General features: G+C 33.9%; 1 protein-coding gene across 2 annotated transcripts in view; it reads left to right on the top strand.

Moving 5' to 3' along the window:
* Positions 1–5,022: 5,022 nt before the first annotated feature.
* The window catches only part of LOC128245946 (uncharacterized), a 110,723-nt gene continuing 101,132 nt past the window's right edge, over positions 5,023–14,613 (top strand). For both annotated transcript variants that reach the window (XM_052964168.1, XM_052964175.1), the window contains exon 1: positions 5,023–5,156. In XM_052964168.1, coding sequence (XP_052820128.1) covers positions 5,079–5,156 — 78 coding nt within the window. In that variant the 5' untranslated portion in view covers positions 5,023–5,078. The remainder of the gene's footprint in view (positions 5,157–14,613) is intronic.

The raw sequence follows: 14,613 nt of genomic DNA on the forward strand, positions 1-14,613 counted from the left end.
TTTTCAAAAACAAAACATAAAAAGTGCCAAAACGGCCAATCTGAGAAGGTGCAGCTTTAACACGTGCTGAATATTTTAATGTAAAGGAGTAAATCCAATCAAAATGTGGCCTAAACGAAAATGATTCCTGGTTAACTCTAAAAAGTATTAATCACTATGTAAATTAACATTTGAAAACAGCGTACTGATTTTTTCTTTGTGTAATCAGAAGTCACAGTCGAAACTCGCTTTGTTTTGGTTAGGGTATACTTGTTATGTATTTCGGTTATATCGAATGTTCGTTATCTCGACGTTTTCCAACGGTCCCAACGATTTCGACATCGCCAATTTTGACTGTATATAAACGCTATATGATGTATTGCACTAAGATAAACCGTGATTGTATACGAGTAACCCATTTAGGACATGTAACACCAATTTTTGACATGTTACACCAATTAAGGACATATTACACCAATGTGCGAGATGATGTCCCTTTGGCCACGATTTAAAACTTGTTTGTTTATGGTCACCCTACCCATTTATTTTTTTTGGAGTGCGTAGGAAGGTAGGGATTTTTTTCAATGCTAGTATTTCTTTTACCAGTATTATACATGTTTTGGCTGCATTCGGAACATCTCGGCTATTTTCCATCGAAAACAATTTTGGATGTGGATATGGGCGGTTTACATTGTCAGAAATCTTTTAAAGTACATTTTAAATGCGCTGCAAGAAGATCGCGTAGTAATTTCAATTTAGAAGTGAAACTTTATGTCTTTACTCTTGGGAATCTTAATTATTTATGCAATAAAACACTTCATTGGCCTTAGATATACAACATACATGTTAAAACACTACAATTAATTATTACTATTATTCAAAAATTTACGAACTACTTCTACTTATGTACCGGCATACATCCGAGTTTGTTTTCGATGGAAAATGGCCGAGGAACTCCGAATGGTTTTGGCTACTAACATCCTTCTTAGGAAAATAAACGGAAACAATTGATATCTCAGACGGTCAGAATTTCGTTTGAGTCCAAGTCGGTTGGGTAACCGCTAAAACCCCCACATTTTTTAAGGGACGGCCTTATTCTCTTTTCTCCCCCTAATGTTTGCGCCAACGAATAAAAGCAGATCACCTGACACAGCCAACGAATGAAATGATATCACAAGACACAGTTTCAAGGTCTAGACATTCCAAGTGATCAAGTTGCAGACAATAAAATACCTGAATTACGATAACATACATGTATAGTTTCATCCTATCATATCTGCGGGTTTTTAACTTTATTATCATAAAAAATTACAAGCACATGTAAGTCATAAAAAGGGTTTACGCTTAGAATTTTATTTCTATCAGTACTATTACTTCTGTTGGCGGCGCCGCTGCTGCTGCTGCTAGTATTAATTTGATTTTTTATTTGAAAAGAAATCAAAACACATTTACATTTACTATAGTGTACAAGTATACATTTCTGAATGCATACATGTATTGAAAATAAATCTTGAAAAATCTCTTTCAAAAAGCCTTTCAAGTAAAATAAAGAAAATGGTACAGCAACAAAAAAACAAAAAACAACAACAACAATAACGCCCAGCGCCAATAGCGAATTATACACCGCTAGGACGTAATTTAAAAGTATAAAATGTATTAATATTTTATCTTATTTGATCGCTATTTTTGAAAAGTGTGACATTGAAAGTGTTTAAATAGCGAAGTGTCACCAACTTCATGTATATAACAACAAATGTATAATAGGTAAACATCTAAAAGTGGTGGTCATTTCGCAATGTACGATATGAATTCTTTATATCGCTTCACTAAGCAGATACCATAGAATCAACGGTGATAAACATCAGACATAAATATCGCAGATGCGGTGTCAAGATGACTCCCTGTCTTCGTATTAAGTAGCGAAAATAAACGCTTCAAAGACTTGGTTTCATCGTTTGCATACCGGAGATATTACCTTACAGATTTTTGATACTTGTATTATGCTTTCATGTACATGTACTTGATTATTTTTATATGCGCTCCTGTATTCATAAAGTGAACCATTTCAATGAAAAACATACACTGAGGAATTAATTAATGCATTTGTTATCAATATTTTACTGCAAAAACAAAACAAATGCGTAAATAAATATTATTCAGTCGAACCCCGTTGGCTCGAACTCGCTTGGCTCGAACTCCTCGTTGGCTCGAACAGGATGTATAAGACCGGTTTTTTTAACTGAAGGTAAAGATCCCGTTTGGCTCTAATTTTTCGATGCTCGAGGTATTTTCGCCGATCCCTGTGAGTTCGAGCCAACGGGGTTCGATTTTTTTTTTTTAAAAACTTGAATACGCATAATTGTCCTCAATTATTGAAACGATTTTGAGTGTTCACCCTTTTTCAAAGAGTGCATCTTTAAGACATTTAGTTCAGACCACGTATCACATTCCTTTTAAAACTTAAAACGCAACTCCCTGTTTTATTTCCCGCGTTTGAAATATGAATAAACCATACTTTTTAAAAATTTGAATAATACATGCATTTTAGGACGAAATATATTCAAAGCTTTAACATGATATTGTAAAATAATCGACATTCGCTACGTGATGTAACTTTAGACAGAAATTTTGTTTAGTAATAAAATATACACTTCAATGGCTGTCGAAGTTTCTAGACTGGATGGTAAAATATTTTAATTTATTTTTAAATGTTAATTTATCGAGAGCCATGAAAAGACTGTCATTACGTAAGTTTATACTGTACTTGGCGATATAAGGCGTAGCCTTCTGGGAAAATAAAACTTTTAATTTTAATACTGTTTTTAGATATTTGAACTATACAGAAAACAACAACGCCAAGAACAAGAACAGCATAAACAACAAAAACAACAACAACAACAAAAGCGTAATGGGGCGTAGGCTTCTGTGAAAATGATTATAATTTCAATACTGTTGTTTATAGATGTTTGAACTATAAAGACAACATCAACGGCAAACACAATAACAACATGAACACCCATCATCATCAACAGCAACACAGACAACATGAACAACAACAACAACATCATCATCATCAGCAGTAATAACAACCACAACAACAACAACAACCACAGCAACAAAAAACGCCAACAATAACAGCAACAACAACAAAAGCAGTGACGAGATCACTTCCCGAGCTTTACGAAGATGGCCGAGTTCTAACAATTGCCGAATACCAGAATCAATCGTAACCACTCGGCAACCTCTAGTCTGGTTCCCTGCTTACTGATATTCCATACGATAGTGTTAGGGGAAAAGACTCCAGACTAGGTAACCTCGGGTTAGGTAATACTATTTGTTGATTGATACCAGCACATTTCTGCCAATATGCACTGCTCTGTTTTTTCGTCTGTTTTTGTTTATATTTCATCAAACCAGGCTTCATAGTTAAATAACATCTTTTCAGACACAATTATCGACACCTTTTGTAACATATGTTATCAGCTGCAGGTTTTTTTCCAAATACGTTTTAACCATCTAAACAGTACAATCACAAGCTACAATAGTAGGTCCCGTTCAATGCATATGCCTATTGTAAGGTTATACCATTATTCTGCCTCAACAAGTATTATCCTGGGTTGAACTAGCAGTGTTAAGATATGATACATTATGTTCATTACCATTGACAAATTTTCTGCCTTGTGAGCTGATCAAAATTGTATGTAAAAGGATACGCTAAAAATATCCGTATATAAAAATAGCAACTTTATATGCAATGCAACGCATTTAAAACTAGTTTTAAACCTTTTCTTGTGTAGCATTGTAAGGATCAGCGCTATTAGTCATACTATTTAAAAGAAGTATTCAAAAATTGCCAATCGTAAAAGTGATATTTTTAGCCGGGTATATAAATACACCGCGAAGGCAGATTGAATTTCATTTCATAAAAATGCCAATAGTGAAAAGACAGACTTAGCGCTCTCAATGCAATGGGTTTTTTTTATAATTGTTATTGACATAATAACTTTACGTTCCGTATATATGATATGTGTTCGTTTCTTTGCCACATGATATTTTTTTTTTTATATTTTAACATAAAGGTTATTTTAGTAGTATTTGTAATCATGCTGAATTTTAAAGCTGCACTCTCACAGATTTACTGTTTTGGCAACTTTTTTTTGTTATGGAAAGAGCAAATTTTTGCGTAAATATCTGCAAACATTTTATATAAGACTGCTGACAAAAGATCAGATCGCAGATTTTCATATTTCCGTCGAAAACATCAATTTGAGAACTAAACTATGAAAATCTGCGATCTGATTTTTTATCAGCAGTCTTATATCACTTGTTTCCATGTATTTTCATATAAATTGACTCGTTCCAAGACAAACAATAAAAAAACCCCGTCAAAACGCTTAATCTGTGAGAGTGCAGCTTTAAATTCATTGCATATTATATATCTTATATAAGATGGCAAACTCCGTATAATATATAGGTTATTATCTGTTAAATATATAAATATATGCCGATAAGCCATTAAAACGTACTGTTTTAAGCCAGAGTACATTGAAATATGTTTTCGGAGACAAATGTTTTTTTTTCTAAAGCAAACTATCGTATACTAGTAATCTACTTTCAAGCTTTTTTAGAAGTTGTTCAAAGCTTAAAGAACTTTTAACAACGTCCAGCAAGGTTGTTTTGTTTTATTTAATCCTTTAACATCTTTAAAGCGCCTACCCATCATACTGAGGGACTAAATATTGTGCAATTCAACCATATTTAAACCGAATGCATAATGGTCAAAACATGGTCAAACGTATTGCCCACTCCACTGACTTTAAATGTTGTCCATTACAAGGTTTTTCCTCAAACGTTCTTAAAGCTTTGAAATTACCCCAACATAAACACAGTGCAGTATTTAATTACAGTTTTGGCCATTGTTGGAGAGACATTTTACACCCAGTTTTACAAGCCTGTCCCTTTTAACACAACCAATGCGGACCTATATAGTTAGAAGATCGTGATGTTTATATAAAACGCTACCCGATTGAATTTCAAAAACCACACCCGTAAAGCGAAAAGCTATACGCACGACAGTTTTGAGAGCATCGTCCCAAAGTATGGTTGGGGCAAAAAATGGCAGAATGAAGTTTTCGGAAATATTAATATTGGCTTTGGTTGGGCTAGGATTATCTCAGGTAAATTAGTTTTGCTATTATAATATTGTATGCTATTGTAATTGTATTAGACGCCTCAAAATGCGGTATTTAAACAGGAGGTTTGAATAGGAATTGTTCATAAAGCTGGTATTGGAAATTAATCGCCATTACAAAACAGGATGTTTAAAAAGTTTAGCTATTGCAATTCTGAACATGTGTTACAATTTTTTTTTTATATAAAACGTGAAATGAATAATAAATAGTGTTAAACTTCAATCGAACAAATGCTTCTTAAACTTCAATTCTATATGATATGGAGCTGCAGTAAATAGGGTAAATTCTTGATTGTCATTGGCCAACAAATATGCCTAAACATAATTATACATGTATAACGCACTTTCTGACATAAAATATTCGAATGGAACAATAGCTTAAGGAGTCGACAATAAGATTTAAACAATGCATTCATGTTTACAAATGGGCTCAGTCATTATAAAACAATGTTTACGGTGTGGATTAAAATAGGAATACATTGGAATATATTCCATTCATTATAATCCAAAACCAGTTTGAATTTTAAACAGTAGAATCATGTTAATTTTAGATACTAGAAATAATTATATCTTTATTTGTTTTAACTACAATATATAAGTAAACAAAAATAATGTTAAAATGTAAACTAGTGCACTTTGTCCGGGGACGAATTAAAGATGCACCCGTACTCCCAAATAAAATTGACCATAATTAACAATATTGTTTTAATATTCCAAAAACGATGAATAAATATCGGAAAAAAATGGTTCTTATGAAAGGAACCGAGTCTAATTCGAAAGAAAGGTGCAGAAAACACGATATTCCTACCTCATGAGACTATAGTAGACCACAGTAAATCTTTTAGCATTCACCAATCAATTAATATTGTTGCGCTTTCTGCTATTAAATACACGGTTACAATCTTGTTATCAGTAATTAATATTTTCCATAAAAACATTATTTAGTAAGTAGTTGAAGGTTTATCAGTCAAAATTGATGCTTGTTATACTTGTGTATGTATTGATTTTAAATAAGAGTGTCACTTTAATTATGACATACTATTGACCAATTCTTCAGAGCTTTGTTCAAGTTAACAGTGTGATTAATGACATCATTGTAAACATTTATACTTGAAATATTTGATGGTGTGTGAAACAAGCACACCTAAACAATTGCCTCAAATCTTTTTGAAATACAGCAAATCATGAGTGTATCTTCCATTAGCGGATCCGTGGTCTATGGGTAATACACTTCAATATATGTCAATTCAGAGGTCCAAGGTTTCATTCCCCGCTGCACCACTAAAATTTGTATCGTCTTCCGAGATGGACGTTAAATTGGGGTCCCGTGTGACAGTGCTATACACTGGTGCACGTTAAAGAACCAGGGTAGCTCTAACCAGGGTTACATTATGTCTGTGCACTATTCTCCAAAAACCTAAAATGACTAACAATCTTACCGGACTCGCCAAATGGGCTAGGCCCGAGTGCGAGTATAAACAAATTTACACACCCACACTGTATCTTATATAGCATTAAGGATTTGAAAGTTAACAACAAACACGTTAACAACGTTGTTAACTTTCACAAAGTTGTTAACGATTGGATCAATCTTTCTTAACATGTTCAAAGATTCTAAACACATCATAACAAGAACAACCAACTCCGTGTGCACTGACGAAACATCACAAAATTTGCAACGGAATGTTGTCTTTTATTCTGTATAGTGGTATACAGTGTTTAAAACATTGTGTTGTAAAAAACAACTACTACAGTATGCAATCGTAATAAAAGCATATTGACATCACCATTGATCGTAGACGCAATTGTTATTTCGTTCTAGATATCACTCCAGAGAATTGTATTGATTCAGATTGAAACAAGAAACCATACCGGGTAGACAGGCTTTAAAGCTGCACTCCCACAGATTTACCATCTTTTATTTTTTTTGTCTTGGAAAGAGCAAATTTTTGCGTAAATAACTGCAAACCAGTGATATAAGACTGCTGACAATAAATCAGATCGTAGAATTTCACATTTCCGTTCGGTAAATAATGTTTCATGGCTTAAAGCGTTAATAGCGCTTTAAAAAATGCATAAAGCATCAATTTTTGAACTTAAATATAAAAATCTGCGATAAAATATTTTAGTCAGCAGTCTTATATAACTGGTTTTCAAGAAGTTTCGCAAAAATTAGCTCATTCCAAGTCAAAAAAAAAAAAGTTGTCAAAATGTTAAATCTGTGAGAGTGCAGCGTTAAAGCTTCACTGTCACAGATTGGTTGTTTTGGCAACGGTTTAATTTGTTGTCTTGAAATGAGTCATTTATTGCATAAATGTTTGGAAACCAGTAATATAAGACTGCTGACAAAGGAGCAGATCGCAGTTTTCAACCTTTTTTTAACATAAACAGGGGTGCCGAGGATGCAAATCTAACAAATCTTGTATATTGACGGGCTTAAAGATAACAATACCAAAGTACAATTTACAAAACATTTGAAAGTATTGATATACATCTACGTGTAATATATCAGTATGCAATTTCTCATTTTGTAGGTAATTTAAAGAAAACAGAACTGTTCTCTATACCTATACATGTATCTATACAAACGTTCGTGGTATCTGGCATAAATCACAATTGGCATTTTTAATTCGTTTGACTCCGCTTTTTTTTACTTCATTTAGTATTAAAACCTTAAACCTTATAGCTGGTTAGAATCATGTTTCCCTTATTTATGTTTGGATTGCCTGTTTAAACGGGCTATACACCGTATGATGAAATAGCGAAAAAAAATTGGAAAATTGTCGAAAACTGACATAAACTTGGTATCGATGTGTACAATGCATTGAATCTAACTAAATGAAGTACCACATAGTTTTCCATTTAATTGATTTTTCGCATTTTTTCGTATTTTTCTATTAAAAGAGATTACTAGGTATGTATACCTAGTATAATTTATTGTTATGCGTGATTGGCTAGTCGATGTTATCACGTGATATTACCAAGTTACGTAAATAGCTTCAATATTCCAGATGGGTAAGCTTTCGTAGCACAGTGGATAGAACACTGGGCTGTAATTTTGGCGACACGGGTTCGAACCCGGTCTCCGACTCGTTTTTTTACATTTTGGTATTTTTTTAACAGTTATGATATCAAAGAGTTTACAAAACATTTTATTAAATAATTGTCCTGAGATTCGTTAAAGAAAAAACTTTTTGGTGCCAATCGGGTGTTAAGTCCCTTTATTACATAAATTTGAAAAGTCAATTTCTGCACATATATGTGATTCATGCCAACCATGCCTTTAAGACAAAAAGTTGTTGTTTTCTATGTCTAATGTTTTCACAGCTGCACTGTCACAGATCGACAGTTTTGTCTTTTCGTTCTCAGCATCAGCTGATTTTGGCATCATTGCCTTAAATCCAGTCATATAGGAAAATTCATTTAAGAGCAACTCTAAATGGTTTGGGAAACTGACGAAACATTCATTTCGTTCTTAAAGCGTTACTAACGCGTTTAGCCATAAAACGTCAAATATCGAACGTAAATATGGAAAAATGCGATCAGATCTTTTGCCAGCAGTCTAATTCAACTGGTTTAGACATTAACGCAATAATTTGGTCATTCCCAGACAAAAAATGTCAAAACGGACAATCTGTGGGAGTGCAGCTTAAATGCACAAGTTCTATGATTTTTATTGTGGCACACTTTGTGGGGCAGCAATGGAATTCCTTCATTGCTAATTTTATAATGTAATCAAAATACTGATTACATTTATCCAATGCCATATCGCCCCGCCCGCCCCCCCCCCCCCAAAAACTAAAAATAAAAACAACAACAACAACAACAACAAAAACAAAACAACAACAACAAACACATTAGTGAAGGGAGAATGGCTGATAAGCCATAAAGACGTCATAGTTTATTGTAACGACATTGAGGTTTCTCTTTAAGAAGACGTTAAGGGAAGTTGATACATTCTTCTATAAATAACAAACCGGTTTTTTACAATGAACAATACCAAACTTCTGGATTTCGGGTCTAGATGTAAGCATTTATACAGCAGGAAGTTATTGGTTAGGAGCATTTAACTTATTTTAAGAATAATCAATACGCCATTTTTCACTGATTGATTTGAAGGTTGTACGAGACAGAAGAAAATAAGAACAGATGTGGCGCTTTTCTCCCTATAACTAAGTACATGATTTGTCGGAGGAAATGCATACATAAGGACGTCACTATTCACTGATCATGCTAATGTTTCAATGTAATTCAATCCAATACAAATCTTTCAGTAATTTCACAAGAGAAAAAAGACTTGTATATAATTATCCTTAACGAAATTACAACCCATTTTAATGGTTTTTCAAAGGTGCCCACAGGCTCAAATTCCCAAATGGTTAAAACGAAAAGCGGTGATCGTGGTATATATTGCACATAGCCTGATCTTGTTGCAAACGTATTCCTTATAAAACGCTTAATAGAAGGTTAACACAGATTTTTCTGAACCGTGCTGTTTTTACTATGAGTAACGTTTTCCCAAATAAACCAGAGGCGGATCCAAGTTTTGACGTTAGAGGGGGCGTAACTTAGGGGCGTAAACCTTTTGCTTTCCATCCCTCCCTCCAAACCGAAATTTATTTTGTTTTAAGTGTTGGCAGAGGGCTTAAGGGGTAATTCACTAAGATAATTTTAACAATTTCTAGCCCGAAATCGTGCATTTTGGGCGTCTTTTTTACATTTTTTCTCCTGTATTGAAATCAAAAATAAACTTGGACTGTTTTAGGGGGAGGGGGCGGATGCACCCCCTCTTTAACCCACAAGTGATAACTGGGGTGAACCGTACAGACTATTACACTCCAAACAAGAAAAGACAATCCTTCATTATTTCCAAAATATTGTAATACCTACTTTGCCTAGTAGAAACGCATTGTATTAACTACTCCTGTATTTCTATCGAAAGTTTTGGCCATACAAATAAGGAATATTTGGCCGGTTGTTAAGATTTTTTTAAAGTTAACAACATTGTTAACGTCATCGTTGTTAACGTCATCGTTGGCAGTTTTCAAACCTGTATTTCTTGGAAACACTTGTGATCTACGGTATTTCGAACAAAATTTTAGACACCTGCTTCTGCTGTACTTGTTCTGATTTTATATATGAGTACATCATTAACAAGTTCACATGTTCATGTTAACAGCGATGCTATTATCTCGTTGTTAACTCTACACATTTCTGCTGCAATCACGTTGTTAACTGGTTAACACATTTCTGAACGATCGCTCCCAATGGGGTACGACGATATATGGTAGTCGGCAAAACGTTCACAAACAGTCACTTTTCTTGGTTCCCCAAACTGGAATATCAGCACTTCGCAAATCCCAATTTTAAGCAGTAGAATTACCAAACACAGTTTCAGACAGATGTCATTCACAGTTACATAAAGGCCACTAGTTCACCGAACCTCTTTTTATAACAATGAACATTACAGAGGCAAGCCCATGAGTAGTCAGAAATAATACGAAGATCTAGTCAAAATTTAACGAAGATCCAGTCAGGTATTTCACGAAGATCTAGTCAAAATTTAACGAAGATCCAGTCAGATATTTAACGAAGATCCAGTCAGATATTTGACGAAAATCTAGTCAGATATTTAACGAAGATCCAGTCAGATATTTGACGAAAATCTAGTCAGATATTTAACGAAGATCCAGTCAGATATTTAACGAAAATCTAGTCAGATATTTAACAAAGATCCAGTCAGATATTTTACGAAGATACAGTCAGATATTAACGAAGAACCAGACGAAGATCTTCTCAGACAAATAACGGAAATCAAGTCAGACAAATAACGAAGATCTAGTCAGACAAATAATGGAGATCTAGTCAGGCATGTAACGAAGATGTAGTCAGACAAATAACTGAGGTCTAGTCAGGCATGTAACGAAGATATAGTCAGACAAATAACGGAGATCTAGTCAGGCATGTAACGAAGATGTAGTCAGACATATAACGAAGATCCTGATCAGCGGCACAAGGTCTATGTCCACAATGTTGACATTGGTAAACTCGTTCATGGTGAATATTTTCATTTCAGGTTCATACAATCGGCGTGTAACTCGCTTCTAAAATACAATGTACTCTATTCGTGCCGTTACTCGCTATCCCATAATGCCACAGAAATCTCGACTATTGTTATGATGCCACGTGGTGTTTTGTGAAATTTAATTAGGGGTACATCCTATTCCATAACCTCAACGAGGAAGTCCAATTGGACGTATTTGATTGGTTATATATAACGACTACAGACTTGTCTACATTTTGGTTGTAAATATGACGACTTGTTAAAAATCATTTTGCACAATAATACAATAATCATTTAAGAGTTACGGGCATTGTTTTTCAGCTTCGTATTGTCCGTGGTAACATATGCAACAAATTTCATCTGAAAATCCTAACAAATGTATTAGCTATGACAAGGATTTTGCGCTTCGGCGGCGACTCAGCCAATTCATAAACTGTGATACCCCGACCGTTTTCATAGAGAAAATAGGCGAACTTAATATGGTTCATCATTGCGTGTGCACTATTCTATTAACTGCCTGTTACGTTTGTACGTTGTGTATGTGTCTGCGTGTGCAAGTATGACCACGTGCGAGCGTGTGTATGTACGACTACGTGCGTGTGTTTGTACGACTATGCGTGTATGTATGAACGACTACGCGTGTGTGTTTGTACGACTATGCGTGTATGTATGAACGACTACGCGTGTGTGTTTGTACGACTACGCGCGTATGTATGTACGACTACGCGTGAGTTTGTACAACTCTGCGGGTGTGTATGTACGACCACGTGCATTTGTTTGTGCGTTCCGTACGACTTGCGAGTTTTCGTGCGTTTTGTGCGACGTGTGTGTGCGCTTTAAAAATGAACTCATAATATACAAATAATTGTTTTCATGTCTTACTATGAAATGGCTATAAATGAGTTAGTCCAATCTCCATGCGGACAATAAATGATAACAAAAATATAGTTTTATATAGTTATATGGGATCAGTTTTCAAAAACATGTCTAGGTTGTATACGGATCAGCTAGTCTTTCCAAAACATTCCATTTGGTTTAGAATAAAGATGAGACGAAATTAGGCCCCCAAAGAAAGGCTACAGGGTCCTCAGCTAGGTTATTTGATACCAAACTTGTTTCATGTTTTTGAGGTATTAAATGCAAATTCTGAAGTAATATACTTGCAATTTAATCTAATATTAAACTCTGCCTTTGAAAATAGTATACCTAGAGCAACATAAACCATTTTTATACACTTTATGTATATCAGATATCAAAGAAATAAAATTCAAGCAAATACCAAAGTAACAGAATAGTTAATAATGCAATGGAAACAAAAGACACCTGCGCAACAGCCCCAAAAATATACTGATATGGTTATTCCGGCAATGGGGGGATTTGAACCCCACATTAAATTCTTACCTAGTTCACTGACAGTGTCAAAGTGGTAACCCCAACTTAATCTATGACGATATCTTTGAATTTGTTTAAAGTGATAAAAATCAATGCATGTATACCCATGTATAAAAAGCTTATATTTTGAAGACTATTAACTACTTCTAAATAACGCATTTCATATTCCTATCCGGGAAGTTGAGATAACAATGAAAATGGTGTTCTGTAACATTTTAATGATTAAATCTCGTATAACATAAAGGAAGAAATCACACATTTTCACTGCGTATTTAAAAAAGAGGGGATGTGTCATACTAATCTATAAAAACATACTGTTATCGTCCTTTCACAAGGTAAAGGTCGCATCGAATGAATTCTAAATAACAAGTTATACTGTCGTGACTTTCGTGTCATATTATTTAAGTGTCTGACTGGATTTAGAATAAATATTAAATGTATAATAAGTGTTAACAATTGTAAAATATTGTACTGTATTTTAAAACAAAGTCGGTTAAAAAGCTCACACCAGCTCAGGTTGTACTTGTTACTATCTTGCCGGCGTAAAATAAATATTATCTTATTCTTAATCTTATCTTATTCTTAATCTTATCTTTATCTTATCTTAATCTTATCTTAATGATTATACAATGGAAACTACAGGGACAAGCCCAAAAGAGGAACAATAAACGAATACTATGTCTAGAGTCACACTGCCCTAACATACTTTTAAAGGCCTAGTTTAAGCCCCCCCCCCCCAAAAAAAAAAAAAAAAAAAATAAATAAATAAATAAATAAAAAATAAATAAATAAATAAATAAATAAATAAATAAATAAATAAATAAATAAATTAATAAATAAATAAATAAATAAAAAAATAAATAAATAAATAAATAAATAAATAAATAAATAAATAAATAAATAAATAAATAAATAAATAAATAAATAAATAAATAAAAATAAATAAATTAAAAAAATAATATGTGTACAGTACACAACCTCTGTTTATTGATCTTAATCTACCTGTCTTGATACCTCTTATCAGATCCCTGATCTGAGTATCCTGCTGTGCAGTTTTGAAAGTTTTATTATAGAAATGGACCATAAATGGCCCTGAGCCAATAAACGAATACAAAGGAAATAGGCCCCTACTGTGACACCAGTGCAATTAGCAGGAGATGCACAGCAGGGGATTATCATGCCAAACACTCCTTAAACTAGGCATTTAAAGAGTAACTCAAAACGCCACAAAACAACAAATTAAGACTACATATGCATCCGGCGTTAAAGCCTTGAAGTAGACAGCGAAACAGGTGTTCACTGGTCAAAATATCTTGTAGGTCAAACCAACAAATACCAATAATAACAAAATATAAATATATACTTCTGACCGGAGCTAGCATTAGACCATTTACGCTACAAAACTATTGTATCTGAGTTTATCTCAGTTTATTGTGCTAGCAAGTAATTGTTAAACTTCTGCGCAGTGAAACACATCATAAGCATAGTTTTGCGCAACCCGATGGGGATGTCACTGTGGGCTATCTTTATTTGTATTATATACCCATCAAAAAATACCCGCATGCCATTGATACCCCAAAATACGTTAGCCCATATTTCACTCCAGTGCAAAACGATCGTACTCTACTCTGCTGGTGCAACATATGTTACAGTTTGGATCTTTAAAGATTCATGGTGACTACCCATTTCAGGTGTTCACAATCGTCATGTTAATCGCTTCTATTTAAAGCTGCACTCTCACAGATTTAACGTTTTTGACAACTTTTTTTATTTTTTGTCTTGGAACCAGCCATTTTTTTGCGAAAATCCTAGGAAACCAGTTGTATAAGACTGCTGACAAAAAAATAGATCGCAGATTTTTATATTTAGGTTCAAAAATTGATGTTTTATGCATTTTTCTTAAACCGTTAGTAACTGACTGGCCGGTCCTTATAATGTCACAGGGCCCGAAGTGGTGTGTTATATTTCTTAAATTATAGCGAACACG

Source organism: Mya arenaria, chromosome 2 (assembly GCF_026914265.1).
Source record: "Mya arenaria isolate MELC-2E11 chromosome 2, ASM2691426v1".
In the NCBI taxonomy this organism is placed as follows: Eukaryota; Metazoa; Mollusca; class Bivalvia; order Myida; family Myidae; genus Mya; species Mya arenaria.